The sequence below is a fragment of the Pleuronectes platessa genome, chromosome 10 (genome assembly GCF_947347685.1).
Source record: "Pleuronectes platessa chromosome 10, fPlePla1.1, whole genome shotgun sequence".
NCBI classification, from domain to species: domain Eukaryota; kingdom Metazoa; phylum Chordata; class Actinopteri; order Pleuronectiformes; family Pleuronectidae; genus Pleuronectes; species Pleuronectes platessa.
In genome coordinates, this window is record NC_070635.1 from 15,804,135 (window position 1) to 15,824,740 (window position 20,606).

Here is a 20,606-nt window from a genome sequence, read left to right on the forward strand (position 1 = left end):
AATGCCCCTCCTAAATTGTGGCCCCTGTATGGCCCCTGTATGGCCCCTGTATGGCCCCTTATTTAGAAAAATCCTAGCTCCACCAGTGCGTGTTAGCAAAGTTGTACAAGTGTGAGGAAAAGTGGCTCAGATAAAACATATTCACAGCATATACAAAGAATGTTATGGATGTTGCCTAACCCTAGTATGTAATGAATATTGACATTCACTTAAATGTTCTAAGTGTTGTGTGTATATTATGCTTGGAATTAAAATATATTTAATATTAACTCCTGACCTTGATATAACCTAATCTATAACCTTGAAGGAAATTATAAGACAACAGCAAAATGTCAGAGACAATATTATATGTATTTTTTTACAAACTGATTTTAATCAGATCATTTGACATTAGTGTTCACAAGTTACACGAGCTTAAAGAGAACCAGTCAAGCATATATACAATAAAGATCATACAATTAACAATATAAAAGTGATAAAACAAAATATAAAACAAATATCACTTCAGGAACTTGCAGCATTTGGAATCCAGTATTTCTGATGAAGTAATAAAAAAACAAGCTTTTACATGTTCAGAAACTACATTTTTTTTTAAATAGAAAACAATTGCACTCCTTTGTACATTCATAAAGCTGACAATTTAAAAATAAAAAATTCAGACGAGCTTTACTTGCCAGCAGTCCAGAACACACCAACAAACAAACAAAGCGAAACTGTAGAAAATTACATGTATTTCATTATGAAACCAAATCCTTCCTCTCAAACAGCGAGAAAGCAACAATAATAAAAACAGCCCATCTTCCATAAAACAGTTTGCTATTTACATCTTAAATAGTTTCTTTTTTTTCACAGACTCTGGTCAAAAGGTTTCCAGGAGTTTTTCTTTTTTTTTACTTTTTGATTTAGTCTGCCTTGAGTACACAGATGTCAAATAGGTTTTCTATATTATATCAATTCTAATTCAATTTATAACTGCAGACGGATACTTTATATAGATAGAAGTTTTTACTTTTTACTGTAGTTTTTATTATCATGTGTCACCTCATATAATCAATAATAATTTCATAGAACACCAGTGACAGGAAGAAGAGTTTATCTTTCCACTTTTCTTTTTTGACGAAATACCTCTTGGCACTCTGTGTATAGCTTGATATCATTTGGTGATATCTTGAAGACCTGAAATTATCATGTGACCCATGGCTGTTACTCTTTCACATACCTTTATGCCCCAGGTTCAGTGAGTGTGTGTGTGTGTGTGTGTGTGTGTGTGTGTGTGTGTGTGTGTGTGTGTGTGTGTGTGTGTGTGTTCTGCATATATTCCTGTTTGTACCTGCTTCCTTATTCATTTAAAGGCTTATGGCCCTTTAAACACAACTCGTCCTGCAGCATACTGACAAACATCTTCTCATACAACTTGTGCGCTGAGGTGGTTCCTATGATGCGGCTGATCTTCTTCAGGCCCTTCAGCAGGTAGCGCGGCGTCACCTGGCTGCGCAGCACCCTCAGACTGTGAGACAGGCCTTTGGCTAGATCCAGGTCGTAGTTCGCCGTCTTCCAGAGGTGAAGAAGCTGCAGGATGTACTGCCTGGGCCGGCAGGTCGAGACCACAGCCTGGACGTCCTCCTGCTGAACCCTCACCCCCGGCAGGCTGTTGGTGACCTGCAGGAGGTCGTCCAGGGTCAGGTTCTTCAGGCTGTTGCAGCGAGAGACCTTCCTCTCACAGTGGTTCACACCTGGAGGGACAGGATACAAACATGAATACACAATTGCAGGACTTAAATAAGACTTGGGTCAAACTAAAATAGTGTGTTGATTTATATTGTACCTCGTATGATGCCGTACAGCTTGTCCTGGTCCTTGTTCTGCTCCCTCCACAGTCGCAGCAGGTGGAGGACCTGCTGGTGAGGGGAGCAGGCCTTCTTCAGCCTCTCCAGGCTCTTACGCTCCACCCTCCGGCCCGGGAGACTCTCCAACAGCCGCTCCAGGGGCACCGAGGACAGCTGCAGCGAGGCGAGAGACTGGAACACCGCCTCTTCACACAGAGTCACATCTAGAATAAAGTGAACGAGACAGGAAGAGTGGGCTTTAAAACCATTTTTAGATTTTTATGGTATCACATCATACACTGTCGGCACAACTGTCAGGGGCCATTCGGGTAACGGTCTCTTGCCCAACACAGACTGGAGGAGAAGGGGAACAAACCAACAACCCCTCTGGTTGGTGGACGTCTATTCTCTCTACCTACTGAGCCACAGCCGCCTCAACATAGTATGACAGTATGATAATGACGATATTCCATGCATAAATTCTTAAGCAACACCATTTTTTGGAAGTCAGCACAGGGGTTTTGCTGCAGATGTCTTATTTGACCTTGTTGACCTTTAGCTTAGGGTGACAAACCTTAAATAGATATTACTTAAATAGTGTGTTAATTTGCGTAACTGTCAGAATGAGTCAGTTCAACTTCCCAAACATTGAATGTTTAATCCAGCGTTCATCACTCGGTTTTTCTTCTCCACACAGTTGATGTTTTATGACTGGATTTGTTTTTACACGTCTGCGTGAGTGTTTATTAGTGTTGCCTCGGAATGTGACCACATCAGAGAAAATGATTTCCTCTCTTTCTCTTCCCCATCGACAGCACAGAACCGCTATTGACAAACCGAACCAAACTGAGTGTGCCTGTGTTTCTCTGCAACGAGACGACCAGTGCACCTCAAACTAAGGGTTCCCACTTTCCCGCTGAGTTCCACCAAATCATTCCTATTTCATCATAACGTGTCCTACATTTCTGCAAGCGAAGATCTGCTGAGCCGGTTTTTGTGAAGATTTTCTTTAACAGTGTTTTCCTCACTTGAAGTCGGGGAAACCTCCACCTGCTCTGATTACTGCAACAAACTATTAGAGCCCAATGAAGACGGATTATGAGATTTTGAGATAATGTTGTAAAATTGTGTGATAAAGTCGTAATATTACAAGAATAAAGTAATTGACAAGAAAGCTGTAATATAAGGAGAATAAAGTAGAAATTTAACAAAAAAAGTCATCATAGTATGACATTTTTTTTCAGGAAATAACCATACATTTTTTGGCATAACTTCCCAATTTCAATATTCCTATTTGACAACACCTTATCGGAAATTATAACTTTTTCCCAACAAGTTTATGACCTTTTTTGTAATATCACAACTTTATTCTCAAAATCTCAATTTTTCCATCATTTTTAACTCTCATACATTACAGCTCGTCAACCTGACACCGGTTACAAACCCAGGACAACGAGAGCTGTAGGCGATGAAATCACAGCTGAACTGACTTGCAGAACATGATGGACATCAGGAAACCGATGTCGGTGTAGAGTCATTGAGTTTAATGTGAAGAGGATATTATCTCTTGTTCCTCTCGTGTCTGGATGTTGTACGTGCAGCTCGGTTTATAATTGACACTGACATCCTGGTGGTTGCTATGAAACACGCAGCAACTTTGGGAATCCCAACTGCTTTCAATTTAACATTTCTACTAAACGCTTCCAGGATTTACCACAAACTATCTGCGGTTGTGTCGTCCACAGGAAGGCAATTTGTGAATGGATGTTTGAGGAGAGCATCACCCTCAGCTACACAGTGTGTGTGTGTGTGTGTGTGTGTGTGTGTGTGTGTGTCTTCAGTGACTCTGGTTTCCAGAAATATTCAGTTTCGTATCTGAAGCTTCTCTCAAATGAATTGTCAGCATCTGTCATAGTTAAGGTCTGAGCAACTGAAAGTAACCATCCCGCCTGTTCTCTCGTTTCTGCTTGACTCAGTTTCCTCTGTTACTGCGCTCCGAGGATGTGACAGCTAAAGGAGTAATGGATCCATCCTGGGTCACTATGACAGGATTGCCGTAAACACCCTGTTCAACTCTTTTACTCTGGAACTTCTTCCTCCTCTTGTCTTGGTTTTACAGGCACGCAAGAATTTGGCAAAGCATGGAATTTGGACAACAGACCTGACCGAGGAAATCCCCTGCCTTCAGGAATGAAATGACCACACGTCGAAAATAATTCAGCTCTGACGGATTCTAAGCTGTTGACAATTGAGGTTTGCTCAAAATCATTATCATGTGTGTGTGTGTGTGTGTGTGTGTGTGTGTGTACTGTACAAATGATCTCCAGCCTGCTTTTTGTCCCTAAAACCCTCCACATGCTGACGATTAGACATTGAGCCCTACTTTAGCTAGTTGAAGACAGTGTTCTCACCAGTGTGGCACAGAGTGTGATGCTGGGAGCACTCCAGTGTTGCCGCCTTGTCCTGGCTGCCGCAGAGGCTGTCTGAAGTGGACGTGCCCCACCTCAGCGTCTTCAGGCCCAACTCCGAGCAGTTTCTGTGGCGCTGACACGTCTCAGTGGCCGAGCTGCCGGCGGAGAAATGACCAGGCGGACAGGGCTCACACACGGTGTCGCTCACTGGTGTACCTGCAGGAGAAACACACAGGGTGGTGTATTGATTATATGAATGAGAACACGGCTGTAAATGGATTTATACAGCTTAAAATCACAGGTATCATTTATGATTAGAAGTTCAATCATACAGATTTCTCATCACACTTCTCCTCATGTGAAATCTCAGCATTTTCCAGTGTGAACACGATATGCACGTTCAGCTCGTCTCAAAGGACAAAGTGGTTCCAGGAACGTCAAACACAGCGTCATGTGACAACCCATCACAATGACAGATGACTGTGGGACTCTGATAATGACTCACACTGGTCTCACTTACTACAACAGCTCTTTCATTTTATCTTGCTTGCAAACCACAGCGCTTGAGAACTACTACTATGATGACACACCACATTGTTCTCTTACAGATTGACTGACAGGAAAATCATCAAAACCCCCCAATTGTCTTTTTTGAGGTTTGTTAATGTATGCTTTCAAATATTCAGTAAAACACAAGTGAAACTACTGTAAGGTCTTCAGCTCGGATGTTTTGTGCAATCAAAAATAATACATTTCGAATTCATCCAAATGTTTATGTACTAAATTGAAAATACAATGTCCAAATATCTAAAGTGAATTGAGAAGAAAACTCTTTTCATCTTGAGTGAAAAGCATTGCACACCCTGTGCACGCTGCATATATCCCAGTAAGGCAATGCTAACTTTTTATATTGTAATAAGGCTATTTCATTCAAGTGACTGCTTCATGACGTCACTTATCATATGACAACATATGACCGTGAAACATTTTCTTATCAATATAAGATTGTCTCTATAATTTTTGGATTTATCTTGGAAAATGTGTTTCTCTGACCATACATATATTTTTTACAATGACCTTTGACCTCTCGATACCAAAAGTTAATCATCCGGGAAAAAAACACTCTAAAGTAATAATCCCAACAAGAACAAAACATTAACCTGCTTAAACCGACGTGCTGAGACATAAATGTATTTTATTCACATACAATGAAGTCATTATATAATTCAAAAGTTACACCTGAAAAAACTAAGAATTTACTGTGAAATTTCTCATTATACATAAATTATTATTAGTTCTTTGTGTCCCTACTTATATAATAATGTGACCTACAGGCAAATATTTATTCAACTCAGTATCTTAAAGCATTTTAACCCATTTACCATTACCATGATGAACGTAAATGGTGTATGACCTGTACATTTTCATGATAACCCAGGTAGCGGCTCACATCCTCTTTTTTGATTTTAATCTCTGACGTGCTGAAATGAAAGCGCTGTGGGAGGATGAGCCACTCATATCAGATTTAACCTTTTGTGAGTTTCCCGCTATCACGGCACAATATGTTCTTTCTCTGAAAACACTTCAGCATTTAGCATTACGAGGCAAAAACCTTATGCTGATTTGCGAAGTGATAATGTTTCTGGGGGCCACTGCTGACAGAGGAGGTACGGTTTGAGAACGTGTCAGCGTATCTTCAGTATGGTTTCATAAGCCAGCATCGCGTTTTTCTTCTGAGATTTTCCTCTGTCACAGCAAAATCAGCGTGTTAGCGCTTTACTGTCTGAAGAAACAGCTCTAGATATCATTTAAATAAGTGATGCAAAACAAGCTATTTAACGACAGTAAACTGTGCTTTAGTTTAGGGAAACAATTTGGGGCGCTTGTACTATTTTAGAACAATTTAGATAAAAAAGGAAAACATAAGATTAATTGATAATTATCATTTGATTGGTTGGTTCTCTCTTATATACTATGTTCTGTTCTAGTTGCTTCTACCAGTTTCCAAAAACCATAGAAGGGCATAAAACCTTGCAGAGAAAGAATGAAGACTTAAAAACAGCCGCATCGGGAAATCAAGGAGCAGAGTCATAAAACAGATTTGTGCTGTTAGAAGACTGAACCGTGACTTTTCTATCATCCGGCGGTTTAAAGGTCTTAAACCACAAGCCATTACATAACAAGTCTTACAGAGGGGAATCCCCTGAACTGCCGAATCATGTCTGCAGAGTTACATTAGGCCTTCAAGTCAAATGGAACTATGTAGTGGAAAAAGCTATGTCATCTTTGACTGGTGTCTGCGGCGCAGGGGTCCGATGATGATAACCACCAGCGTCGATGGAAATTGTTGTTTCATCGATGCATAGCGGCTGGATTCAGGTTCTCAGGTCCGAGATGAAGTCATGACAAAGTGCAGCGCCAGTTTGTGCTGTGGTTCCAGTCGAAATATCAGATTCTGTTTCGCTGAAATGTTGAAGTTAAGCGCCGGCCTGTGTTTATGTTGCCCACAGTCACGGGTGACGCACCAGAGGAAAGAATCTGCCTGGAATATCAGGTCCCAGATCCACCACGATAATGTCACCCTCGACCGTGCCGACCTTTATAATTAGCTCAGACAGCATTTCTTGCCGGATCGTGAGGGGGAAACGCTGATGTTGACGCCACAATAAGAGAACCTGTGATTTCAGAATAACATGCAACCACTGACCAAACATTACTCACACATTCTAGTCTGGCAAGATCAAAATTATCTCACTCCTTGGAGAGAAACAAATCATTTCCCATACAGCCACCTACACTTCCACAAACCTGCCCGTCTGTGTGTGAAACGCATCTCTCAAGAAGCGGCTTCACACCTGATGTGTGGATTGTAGGTGGATCAGGGGAGTGCACTTCCAATTGAGTTGTGATGTGTGATACGTTCTATATGTATAAGTATAAGTAATTTTGTAGGAATGGGATCTAAGATGAAGGTCGTTGGTTTAGGACCTGAGATTATTTTGGTAAACTGATCACAGGTGTTCAGAAAGAAGCTGTCTAAATAATGGGCAGGATTCTCAGCCGTTTCTCAGCAGCAGTCGGCAACAGGGTCAAAATTGCCTCCATTATATTGATAATTGAATTATTTTTATTTCACCATAACGGACTGACACGTCATTCTCAGGTGCTGATCTCCGTCACGGTAAACCATTAATAGAATCATTTCCTCTTAAATACCCATTTCGTGGCTGGATGCTTTATACTTAGTTTCCTCTTTCATAAAGTTGTAAATCCTTTATGTTCTTGCAGAGGAACAAGTGACGTAGCACTTTGCAGTGCGTGCCATCGCTGGTATGATTTAACAGAGTCTTCCCTTTTAATTGATGAAACTTTTAACTTAGTACTTGGGCTGAGCGATGTATGAAAAAGTATATCAAGAAATTAATGATTGTCATGATAAATGTAATTATTATTATTATTATTATTATAAGTTTAAAGGCAGATTTTTGCCTTTTCTTTATGAGCAGAGACAAACAGCAAAACATTCTGCAAATCTGAAATAGATTAATTGTGTTGTAACCTTATCTCTACACAATACATAAGTTTGCACATTGCATAAGCAGTATATTGCTATATATTGAATCTCAGTTGTACTGCTATTGATAAAAGTCATATTGATAATAAATGATCAAATGACAATAACAAATTAAAATCATAATAATTGATATTGTTTTATTGCCCAACCTTACTTATTTCATAGCCTACAGCAGTTTAAGACCATCACTGCCACCAGCTGATATTCTTGCTGACAGAAAGGAAACTGAGCTAAATTTTTTCAATATCTTCACATGATTTATTACTTTCTGAAAAAAAAATGTTTTGTCAAAGTGTACTAATATTAAATTTATATATCATATTATTTTAAACCAGGTCTCTAAATCATAAATCGAAAATGAAATGATGAGTTGCATCCCTCATCATTTGGAAATCACAAAACCCAGAAACATGTATTTAAGCTATAACTAAATGTATAACATTACTACTGCAAACCCAAAGTACTTCTCTGGAACTAGAGCATGTAAAGGATACACTGAGTATTTGTCACGCATGTGTTATGCAATACTGCCACTCAAGGTGCAGGTCAGGTGTGGTAATGCAGCAACGAAACATGCGTGTGAGTATTAACATTCAGACCGAAGTTCCCATTGCTTATCTTTTTCACGTGTATCCACGATAACAATTATCTGCTATACAAATTGTGTTTGTGTGTGTGTGTTTGTGTGTGTGAGAGACAGATAAAGAAAAACGGGAACAAATGAGGTGATACAAGGGTCAGGACAGCGTATTATGAAAGTGTGATCAATAACTAATGTTTGTTTTATTTTGGAAAGATCCTCACAGATGTGTCAGGAATTTAAATGGCTTGTGGACAAGTAAAGTGGAGGAGATTTTTATAAAAAATACTGAAATTCAATAGAGTACATACTGAACTTGAATGTGCATACGTGGGTACAACACTAATAAATACTCACAGATACCTGTGAGCTATATATATGGCAATAAGCTACATATATACTTTCTCACATTTACAACCTCTCTCAGGTTGTACGCTGAAATAACTCCTTATTATCCCTGGTGTACTACAGATGTTTACTGTTATTGCTTCTTTTTCAAAAAATGTATTCTCAGGACTGGATAGACAGAAAACCTACAAAATAACTGGTTGCCTAATCCTTTTTAATCAAATTTGCCAAGAAAAGTGACCTTACCTAATAATCGTCTAAGTAAACCCTCTCCCTGATGAGAGCCGTCTGGCAAAATCATGTAAAATCTCTCGTAAAGACACATTTTTATTTGTTTCCTTTTCAGGATTCCCCTTCAACTCATTATTCATACTTACATTTACTCTAGCTCTGATCTTATTTGTTAATGTTTATGTTTCAATCATCCTGTTTCGTATTGGTGCTCTAGTGTTTGTCTAATGCTGTCTTCTATTGAATTTCAATTTTTTTTATATCTAAATCACTTTGTAATATGTTTATGTATATATTTATTAGTATGTATAACGTTTATTACTGTCATGTCATTATCAAGGAAGTTCTCACCTAAAGCTGTCACTCCGTAGCCAGGTGGACAGGTACTGTGTGTGATGCAGAACTCCACCACTAGGTGGAAACCTGGGGCACACGAACACATCTGGTCATGGGTGCTGTTGCACTGCTGCCTCACGAGCTGCCTCTCCTTACACACCTGAACACAACAGACACACAAGGTCACACACTACAGGCGTTTTCACACAGACACCTGCAGTTACTTTTACACATAAATAAAGAAATATATATATATATACGTATAAGTACAGCAATGAAATATTAAATACTCGTGGGAATTATGGTGCTGCATCACAAGAAAAATCATGTAAAGGTCCAGAGCCTGAGCAGGAATATAAAAGTAAGCTTGAGGAGCTCAAAACAATTCAGAGAATAGAGCCGACCAGTGGACATGTTGCATAATTCATCCAGCGGCAAAGAGGAAGTCATTTGTTCTCTGTGGCGAGATCACAATGTGGACCACAATGAGCACATGCAGATGCTACTTTTAGAAACTTCAATTGAAGTGGAAACACTGGTTTCCCAAAAAATAACAGATGCACAATAACAAAATGTAAACAAACAGCATCTAAGGAAAAGGCACGAGAAAAACCACAAAGGAGTTCCTGACCATGATGTGCAGCAAGGTCATCTTTGGTCGATTCACTCAAATGGGTGTAGATACACAAAAACAGTAGGTCACACTACTTGCGCCGCAAAATGCAGCTCATGGGTCTATTCAGGAGAAACCAGAGAGATGCTATTTTTGGCCTGGTACGTACCGAGGTGCAGTATTGACACGTATCCCCCCAGTGCCAGTTCTCAGCAAAGTGCCTCTCGGGACAGGGTTGGCACTCTGTGGGCATGTCGGCGGTGCAGTGTCTCCTCACGGCCGTGCCGGGGGGACACTGGTCGCACAGGAGGAATTCGGACGTCACCGGGTCGCGGTGCTGGTACTTAGGCAGAACTTCCTGTTGCTGGAAGGCCCAGGAAAGAGAAGCTGTGAAGAGCTGAAAGAGAGAGAGAGGAGGGAAGAGCACAGCACCCAGTTAACAGCGGTGACAGAAATCTCTTGCACAGCTCCAGTTTGGCTCCGGGAATTTTTATATCTTCGGAGGACTTGCCAACTCAGAGCTTCCTCTAAGCGAGAGTTGAGGGAAAGTTCGGAGCTGAACGTTGAAGTTCCTGCAGGAGACGCGGTGCTGAAGTGATTTCCTGTGCTTTACAGTCCTGGGAGAAATTCAGCAGCAATTTTTATGGAGCATAACTGCACAGGACCGACCTTTTAAACAGTGATGACTGTACTCCTTTAAATCTTTAATATTTGCAGGAGGCATTATCAGCCGTTTGCATGACCTCATATCACAATGATTACTCTAATGTTGCAGCAATCTTAAAAATGAAACGTGTGTCACACTGCCCCATGTTCTCTGACCTCAGCTCTCCTGCACATGTCAGCAGCTCTGGTAGATAGGCCGCTGTGTAGCTGATGTGATTCAAGGCCGGTCTGCAGCACAGTACTAACGCCCCGGAGCAAGAACACACCACACCCATATATCTCTCTCCACCTAAAAGCAACCCATTCATATGGACGCACATCTCTGACACGGACATGTGAAGCCACTTCCTCAAAAAACAGGCCGGTGTATCATCAGGAGCAGGAGCTGAAGCGCTTTGGGTGAATCTAAAATTTAAGATATCAGTTGGTGCACATGTTTGTCATGCAGCCATGCAGCTGGTCAGAGGACACGTGCCGACCAGATGTCACACAACAGCCTCCTTCCACCCTGAAGGCCCTCAGCCATCGGCTCGGTGGACTTTCCCATTGGCCGGGACACATCCTCACGGCTCCGGCACACTAACAATAGGGTGTCGTTGCATTGTGTGTGTGGTTTTCTGCTTTCCAGTATGCTTCTTCAAAATGTAATGTATCCATACAACAAACAACTACAGAACATTCATGTCAGTCCGTGCAGGCCGGCACGTATGCAGAAATGACTGTGTGTATGTGTATGTGCGTGTGTGTGTCTGTGTGTGTGTGTATGTTTTTGTGTGTGTGTGTGTGTGTGTGTGCGTGTACATCCATCTTCACGTCCAATTGCCGTCTTCCTCAGTGCCACTCTGTGCGCTCTGTGGTCTCCGCTCCTGGCTGCTGTTCATAAAGAGAACTACTGGAGGTCACTGGGCTTTCCCCATTCACCACCAGAATACAAAACACTCACCCACTCAACTCTACAGTTTACCCGCCGCTCACTATTGATCTGCCTCTGCCTATGCCTGTGTTTGGGCTCATCTCATTTCCCTGCAAGTGTGTATGGGTTAGTGAAATAGAGGAAGAATCGGTTTTCACTCTGTGTGTAGATGTGCACGTATGCACATGTATCTTTTACTCACTATTACAAAATATTTGGACAAAGAAATCTTTTCATCCAAATTCTGTGTGTGTGTGTTTGTGTGTGTGTGTGTGTGTGTGTGTATGTGTGTTCCAGATATCGCTCATTACACATATGATTAAGATAAGTTTTAAGGTGAAGGCAAGTTTCAAAGTTAGCGTTAAAGTAAAAGTTAAGGTTAGGTTCAGGGTTTGGCTTAGCTGTGGTTAAGGTTAGAGTTAGTCTCCGGGAAATCTGTGTAAGTCAATGTGATGTCTTCTGAAGTAATACAGACACGATTGTGTGTTAGTATGTGTGTGTGTGTGTGCTTCCTCCCCATTTGCCCTATTGATCTTATCATCCTGAATGCAAGACATAAATTCCTAAATGAAATAAGTGAATTTATTTCATTTATCAGCCTAAAATTATGTTTAACACAAAAATAAGGACAAAAATGTGTTGGTTTACTTTGAATTCTTCTATTTCTGTTTCCTTTTGGTCATTGAAGGAAAAAAAAGAGACGGTAAAAATAGATGAATGGGTTTCACACACCATAACAGAAACCGAAGCTTCAAACGGGCCTCGCGAGCGCGGTGGTTTTCCCGGCAAAGCCTATCGACCTCTGAGCACAGCATTCGGTGGCTTTCATCCACAGCGACTCGCTGCGCAGTTCCCCCGACTGCGTGTGTTTGTTTGTAGCATGGGTGGCCCCAGCGGGAATCAAACCCACAATCATAGCCTAGCTCTTCAAATTAAGGAGCGTATGTACACACTATTAAGCCGTGAGACCACATCCAATCAATTCGAAGACATCTGGAGGACGGAGCGCACAGTGGATCGACCCATTTTTTGTTGGCAAACCTGGGCTCAGTTACACTTGTTGCTGCGACTCTGATCTTTACTTCGAGTCAGGATGAGTTAGGAACTGGATCCTCTGATTTCAAAGCCGAAGAAACTGGGCACAAGTGGAAGTGGTTGGGTCAGGAGTGTTTTTCAAATCCTAGCACATAGTTGTGCTAGATCCTTGTGGTATTTCGACCAAAATATGTTACAGACATTTCATTAAGACCCCAAGGAGCCATATCAACTTGTGGTGAAATGGGCATAATATGTCCCCTTTAAAACCCAGCTGAGGGACAACTTTGTGTTCACGCAGGTCAAAGACAGTTTTTCTTCCCAGTCCTCTAACAAAGAACACGTGTTAATTACCCTGAAGGCCCTCAGAGAGCCTGTAAACATCTCTTAAAAAAACATTTCATATGGACGCTTGACTCTTCCTGCAGTGACCGCGGGTTCGATCCCGGTCTGGCCCTTTGCTCTGCACGTCTGTGTGTCTCTCCCCATTTCAGGCTTGCTCTGTTCTTTCAATAAAAGCAAAATACCACAGAAACATTAAAAAAGATTGATAAATAGATAAAAACACGGCTCACTGGTTTGACACACCCTTACATAATCGACTTTAATTGAGTATGAAAAGACAGAAGAGTGATTAACAAACAGCAACGTCAAAGCTGCTAAATGTAGCGTACTGCTGCAATAGAGACAAAAATAGAGGTCATCACCGGTGAAGCATGTGAGCTCACACCCATGCAAACCTCGGTAGTCTGGCAACAATTAGCTTCTACATTCTGCCCCGAGTTTCCGGGAAGATGTTCAACAGACGTGTCGTCTTGCGAGACATGATCCGACTGTAATCAGGACAAGATTAGCGTCTGATATTCAGTCCACACTGGGTAATGATGACATGGGGTGGTCCAGTCCAGCAAGAGTTCAAATCTAAGAATATATGTCACAAAATCTCTGGAAGTGTTTAATTTACTTGTCATCGGATCAAGTCGTTTTCCCAGACCACCCGGCGCAGAAGCTCCCTGCTCCAGAAGACAAGAAGAAAAGTCAACTTTTGCGAGAATTGACTCATTGGGACGAGGTCCGTCTATCAGCGGCTGGAAGAGATATTGAACTCTTCACCCTCCTCATCGCCTCAGAAGATGCCATCTGACGACATCTTGGACGACCGCTGGAAACCCAAATTACACAGCAGACAGGGGCCACTGACAGACCTAATTACACCGTCAGCATCATCACAGCGACGCTCGGTGAGCAGCGCATCCGACATGGAGCGCTGCCAGCGAGGAGGAGAGGACGCATTGAGAAAGGTAACGACACAGTCCTTACCTTCCCTGAACAACTATACTGGGGAGACGCACTTGAGCAAGGCACAGCAGCTGCTATGAAAATGGTAAGAGGAGTGCGATGTGATATGCTTGTTGGGAAAAGCAGCCTCACTCACTTTTCAATAATGGTTCAAATAAAAACGCTTCATATTTGTAAATTTATGTAATCCCTGCTGGTAAATCTTAAATGGGACATATTATGAAAATTCCACTTTTGTATTGCTTCTACATGTTAATTTGGGTATCTGGCATGTCTACCGTCCCCAAAACTCTGGAAAAAAACAACTCCCCCGATTTGTTGTGGTTCCTCTATGTCAGAAACGATACGCTAGAGTGCGTCGAATGGGCTTACGACCGAAATAAACGTCATAGTCACACCATGCCCATGTAGGGAGTCTCGCTACATGGCCTTGGACGAGCGAGCTAACGCTAGCCGGGCTCCACCGGCCTGGTTAGCTCGCTCAAAACAGGTCAATCTGAGGAGGGCTGTTTTAGACAAAGACAGTTTTCTTCCCAGTCCTCTAACAAAGAACATGTGTTAATTCACAGATGCTAAACTTCTGCGGGAGACAAACGACCTTGGGTTCCAGGCCTGTGACAGGGGCCACGCTGCGTCCACACTCGCCACAACAGGCAACAGCACGCGAGACACCGAGGGAGATCCAGTCTGTTTCTTGCTGTTTACGGTTTACTGTCACTGAGATGTCGCCGTCCAAAGTGTTTGTGTGTCTATCCTTGAGCAGCAACACATGGTTTCTACTGCAATACTTCCTAAAATAAAAGACTCGGGATGATTTCTGTTTGTCAGTTGTGAAAATATCGTCAGCCATGTGCAATGATGACATAGGCGTAGTAAGCGCTGCACAACATATGGGCTGCAGCAGCAGACACCTGGCATACGAAGCCCAAAGAAGTGATGAACCATGTTTTCCACTCGAGATTGTAAGAGTAGCATCTGTTGAATTCATTAAAGAGTATAAATAGGAGTTGTGCCAGCACGGTAAGGCAGAGGTTAGCACTGTCTCCTCTTTGCTGTGTCGCCTCACAGCGGGAAGGTTCCTGGTTTGAATTCCAGTTCTGTAATGGCCTGACTGGAGTTTGCATGCTCTCCCCGTGTCTGCGTGGGTTTCCCCCAGATACTCCAACAGGCCGATTGTTGTTATGTTATTCTGAGGCTCTCAGTTGTTCGTATAGGTGTGAATATAAGCACGAGTGTTTGTCTGTGTATGTTGCCACTGTGTTAGGCTGGAATCAAATGTTCAACACCCGAAGCTTTGCACTAAATAATGTGCAAAAGTCATAAGCCAGGCTGCTCGATAATTAATAATATCAATGTTTGCCAAGTACATTTAGCTTAGTTTCTATGTAATGTAAAAGGTATAAATAGAAAAATATGATACAGATGTTTAACAGTTCGGGGGGGAAAGTAAAAACAAAAAAAGAACACACAATAAGTTAATGTAATTCAGTAAATCACATTTACATTTTGAAATAGTAAACGTCTTCTTCTTCCCTCATGCCGGCAGTGGAACTTTGGAAAAGAATCACATCCAGAAGAAATTAGCCACATTGTTTAACTGACTTCCAGCAGATAGAGCCGGGGCTCGTGGTTACGGTGGACGCGGAGGTCAGTGAAACTCAAAGACGGGGGAGAATCAGAGTTTTGGCTGGCTTGAGGTCAGATTTAACTTCATGGCATGAGGAGAAGAGCCGTGGCACAAAGGGACCAAACCACACGACACCAACTTATCCAGCAGCCACATGGCTTCAGTTAACTGTAGAACGCAGGTGGTCTGAGGGGGGATTCCAACTCTTGGACGTGTGTGTGCATGTGTTAGTGTGTGTGTGTGTGTGTGTGTGTGTGTGTGCATGTGTAAGAGAGAGAGTGTGTCTGTGTGTGTGTGTGTGTGTGTGTGTGTTTGTCTGTGTGTGTGTGTGTGTGTGTGTGTGGTTCAAGTGAATAAGCAATATAATCTTTTTTTCACCCGAACAGAGACAGAGAAACTTTAAGGACATGATACTCAGCTATATCATAAGACATCTATCGTCACACTTTTCTTCATAAACCTCTGACAACAAAATAAATCTTTGACTGGTTCAGTAACGCAACCAGCGTTATGATGACTGTGCTACTCAAAATCGTAAAGTTTTAGCAGAGAACGTTTTTTTTAACTCTATTTTCCTATAGATAATGAATTTGTCAATTTGTAAAGAAACGTGGATTAATTGACGAAATGATGAGGTTCTCTCTGTCAATAGCTTCTCAAAAGGGATATTCACTCGTTCTCACTCTTTTTAAAAGACATTAAACTCTATATATTTGTGTTTTGGGATGTTGGTCAAACAAAAAAGGCAATATGAACGTGTCCAATTAAGCTTTTGTGTGTTTTTTATTTCCTGGCATTTAATGAACCAAATGATTAACAAATGAATAATCTCTGAAGAAAAAAAGCAAATGATCATAGTTTGTTTGTTGTCCATATTTAAAAGCAGAAAGATTTACACCAGGGACTCAAATGCAGAACAAGAGACATACACATGTTCTCAAGGTCAAGGACAACCAGTGAGTCAGTACTTAAATATACTTTATGTTAAATTGTACTAATAATCCTTCAGACAGAAATATTTTCACTACATTACATTACATTACACCAGTACATATATTGGACTGATATATTGAAGCTCTAAAAGATAAAAGGTTATGAAATATGATGCACTTTTTCAGATCAAAGCAACGGTGGCAGATGTTTTGGGCTTTTGACACTTTACAACAATTTAGTGTCTATATGGGCTTTTGGCCAAAGAGACATTTCCCATTTAAACATATAAGATGGTTTCGCTGAAATAAGTTATTAATTCTGAAGATGGAGAAATGATCCAATATTTAAGAAATTTGGAAAAGATGAATATAATATTGCACAGGAAAACCTGTCTTGTATCTTTCCAACTCCACAAATATACTCCAAAACCTTCAGAAATATCTTAAGTTCTGCAGGAGGCTGAAAACCACTGGATCTAAGTTCAAGTACACTTTTGTAAGTTGAGTATTTTACAGAGTGGTATAGATACTTTTACCCTAAGTAAAGGATTTGAATACCTCTTCCCCCGCTGTTTATAGCACATGGTAACCGGCACTGATAAGTCAAAAACACGTGGATGAAAAAAAGTAGCTGCATTTGTCCCGATGCTTTACATGTTCAAACATGAGGATTAATGAATCATATTCTCTATCTGTCGAAATATCAAACACCAACCAATCCAACTCTCCTCGTGTGCAGATGACCTTTCAAAACATTTGCATCACATCAGTTACACTGTTTTTACTATGACTCACACACACACACACACACACACTGGATCAATGAGTTCATCACAACGGTGCCACACACATAAGCCCCCCCCCCCCCCCCACACACACACACTTCTGCTATCAGCACTGTTAAAGAAAAGAGGAAGTTAAGTGTGTGTGTGTGTGTGTTTGTCTGTGTGTGTGTGTGTGTGTTTGTGTGTGTGTGGCAGCTACTTCCAGAGGTAATCGTTTCTTTCTGCATAAACGTCTCTACTTGTTTGTTGAACATGTTGATCCTGTACCTTTACACACCCTCCGCAAGTCAGCTTCACCCCCCTCCCTATGTCTCACCCTCACTTCCCCCCCCCCCCTCTCCACAGCCTGACTCTTCTGGCCTAGAAACCTCTGAGGCCAGTAGCCTGTCTGCGTGTGAACCTGTTGCTGGGTTTAGGGAAGTTGGCGACTTATACCAACGGCTACAACAGAGAGTAACGGAGAGGAGGGGTATACAGATAAAGGCAACCGAGATAAAAGATAATGCATTGTGTGTCTGTCTGTGTGTGTGTCTGTGTGTGTGTGCATGTGTTTGTGTGTGCACGTGTGTGTGGTTGAGGGGTTGCTACAGTATGTGCCAAATTAGGATTTGTGGCTGAGTTACATGCACTGATTGGCTGGTAAATCAAGCGGGAGTCTTACTATAGTGGGCCACCAAAACAAATGAAAAATGTCTACACAAAAATAAAAAGACAGGCAACAATAATTTGAATATCTGTTCCACTGGCATCAAACTTGTGTAAGGACCCAAACAGAACGTGTGTTGGGAGCACACAGGGCTACATAGAGAGCCCACAGGTGCGTGAGGTGCTTTGTCTGCTGGACAGAACATTTCAGATTGCACCTTTGTCGCAGAATCCCTTACAGATGGACTGTGAGACCGGGGGTTTGACAAGCAGGGAAATGGGCACCAAAGCATGAGGGATCCAGAGGGATACACACTGAACTATTGGCGAAATGTGAAAAACTCGAGCCAAACTGTGTGGTTGACTGACTGACTCAATATTTGGCTAAATACTTCTGCCCGGCCTAATGGCTGTGTGACCAACTGGATGAACAGAAGACCATTACGTCAGAAAAAAGTTGTAACAACAAAATATTTGCCTATTATAGGTCCACAGACGACAGCGAGGCGGAGGAAACGCTCCATATGGATATTAGCACGTTGAACGATGGAAGGAAGTACATGTACACACTCTCATTTGTATTTGACTGCCTAGCAACATGTTTGACGCCCATTATACTAACCAACCATGTGCAAAAGAGGATCTCTGTCCCACACACACACACACACACACACACACACACACATACACACACACACACACAAACACACATGCAATCCACAAGGCGAGATAGTGGGTGCAGTGTTTTGCAGCTCGCACGCACAATCTGTTTGTGCCCTGATACATATCTGAACATGAACATATACGCAAAACCTGAAACACAGCACAGCATGCAAAACAAGCCAAAGGAAGTAACTGCTCTTAGCCCAGAGGCATACCTACAAAAAGACGAGCACAGACCACCTGCTGGCACATGACTCCCTTTGCAGAGTGTAAAGTTTCATCCATTTCAATCGTGCTATATAAAGGCGATGAAATGTGACCCCGAGCAAACGTCCATTCATTGATTTTTAATATAACTTGTGTTTGTTGTTTCATCATGTGGAGGAGAGTTCAGAGCAGAGAATGAAAAAAGGGCATGAGCTCCATTCATCATCGAAAACAAACAACCTCTTCAGCATTTCCGAAGACTGAATGCTCCATTAAAACGTTTTGTATTGTGATATTTGCCATCACTTGTCGAATAAACAAACAGAAGCTGGACACAAACACCTTATATTGTTTTTTAAATCCCATGCAACAGCTACACAAATAGAATTTCCATTAAGTCACTAAAACAGCCACTGCATAAATTGAATATCCACCTTCACAAGCTTAGCTGCATGATATGAACATACCATTCAATATAAATATTAGGATGTCCTGATATATTATCAAAAAATCTGGATCGGTGTTCCTGCTATTTTGTCCACTTGCATCATATATCATGTCAGCTTTAAATAAGAAACCGGGTTAAGGTGAATGTTGCCTCCATCCCCTGCTGCCACCTCACAGCAGAAATAAAAGTGTCATGGAAGCAGAGTCTAATATTTAAGAGTTTTTTTTAGATGCCTCATACACAAAACAGATACAGACTTAACTCAATAAGATGATGATTCATATCTGGACTTATGAAGGATCGTTTCTTTTTTCCCCCAAATCAGAAATAGAGTTCAATAAATCCTGTCTCCAACACGTCAAAGCGCAAAAAGTCCGCACTGCAGACAGACTGTTGGCTCCTGTGATAAATGAACGTCGCCACACTACCTGCGCAGACGCGTGATGTATCGAGAAGTTTCATTTCTCCGCATCATCCTCCAAAATAAAAACATCTGGACTAGGTAGCCCAGCTGGCTCACGTGCGTCGCACACCGATTCCCCCGAAAGAAACAAATTCTGTATATAAAGTATGAAACGTGTCCCTGTGCTCCAGCGGATCAGATCGAGCCATGCGGACGAGCGGCAGATACTCACCACGATCAGTTTCATGGCCGGGTTGGATCTCGCTATCCGAGCGCTCATCTCCTCCACTACGTAAAAAGCGAACTGCGGTATGATGGGGTCTCTCTCCATCACACATCTGTACTTATACGGTACAGAGGGAGGGAGAGAGAGAGGGAGAGGGAGAGAGCGAGTCTGTGCCCACCCACCTCGCACTGATCCAGTCCACAGCCCACTTTCTGTCTGCCTCCCTCTGTCTCCCCCTCCATTCAACCCTGAACGTGTTGCATCCTCGGGGGTTGTGCCATTACGCACAGGACACGAGAGGAGTCAAAACATCCACAAGTACAGATCATCCAAAAAGTGAGATCGATCATTGACTTCTTTGAGCTTCTTAAAAGTCTCCCTTGTGAATATGAGGCATGTTGGAGGAGCCCAACTTCAATCTTTAATATAATGTTTGAGCCAAAAACTATTTCTTGAAATATTTCTGACCACTGAGGCACTATAAAGTTGTGCAAAAACAGAATAATCCAGTGGTGAAGCAAAAAAAATAAAATCTTAAAGAAATTATTTCCATCTGTTAATTCAACAGTCCAAACCAGTGGTTTTTTATATGACAACCAGTCCGTGTTACACTCAAAGCAGCTTTAACAAGTGTGAATAAAGAAAAGTGTTCCAGCATAAATGTTATGACAGCGTGTAAATACAGTGATTGGCATCTGTTTATTTGGAGCAGCCAGTCATTTAATAAGAAGGGTTCTGCTTCTCTGGACAGACCCTGAAGGAACTGGAACGTTGGTCTCAATGTTCATGTAAAGAGAAGAAATGATTTATCCCTGAGATCTCAGAATCAATGAGCAAA

General features: G+C 41.8%; 1 protein-coding gene across 1 annotated transcript; it reads right to left on the reverse strand.

The window, feature by feature from the left end:
* Positions 1-332: 332 nt before the first annotated feature.
* On the reverse strand, positions 333-20,009 carry LOC128449428 (tumor necrosis factor receptor superfamily member 11B). The gene is made up of 6 exons (XM_053432592.1): positions 19,775-20,009; positions 10,089-10,316; positions 9,322-9,466; positions 4,238-4,453; positions 1,826-2,050; positions 333-1,733 (listed from the first exon to the last, which is right to left on the reverse strand). The coding sequence occupies exons 1-6, from the start codon at positions 19,871-19,873 to the stop codon at positions 1,339-1,341; spliced, it is 1,308 nt and encodes a 435-aa protein (XP_053288567.1). The 5' UTR covers positions 19,874-20,009; the 3' UTR covers positions 333-1,338.
* Positions 20,010-20,606: the final 597 nt, after the last annotated feature.

Excerpts from the sequence above, each read along its gene's own strand:
- LOC128449428 (XM_053432592.1), bottom strand. The coding sequence starts at position 19,873 with ATGGAGAGAGACCCCATCATACCGCAGTTCGCTTTTTACGTAGTGGAG. Across the intron at positions 9,467-10,088 it reads CGTGTCAATACTGCACCTCG|GTGTGTAAGGAGAGGCAGCT; the intron begins GTACGTACCAGG and ends TGTTGTGTTCAG. Across the intron at positions 2,051-4,237 it reads TCACACTCTGTGCCACACTG|ATGTGACTCTGTGTGAAGAG; the intron begins GTGAGAACACTG and ends ACTTTATTCTAG.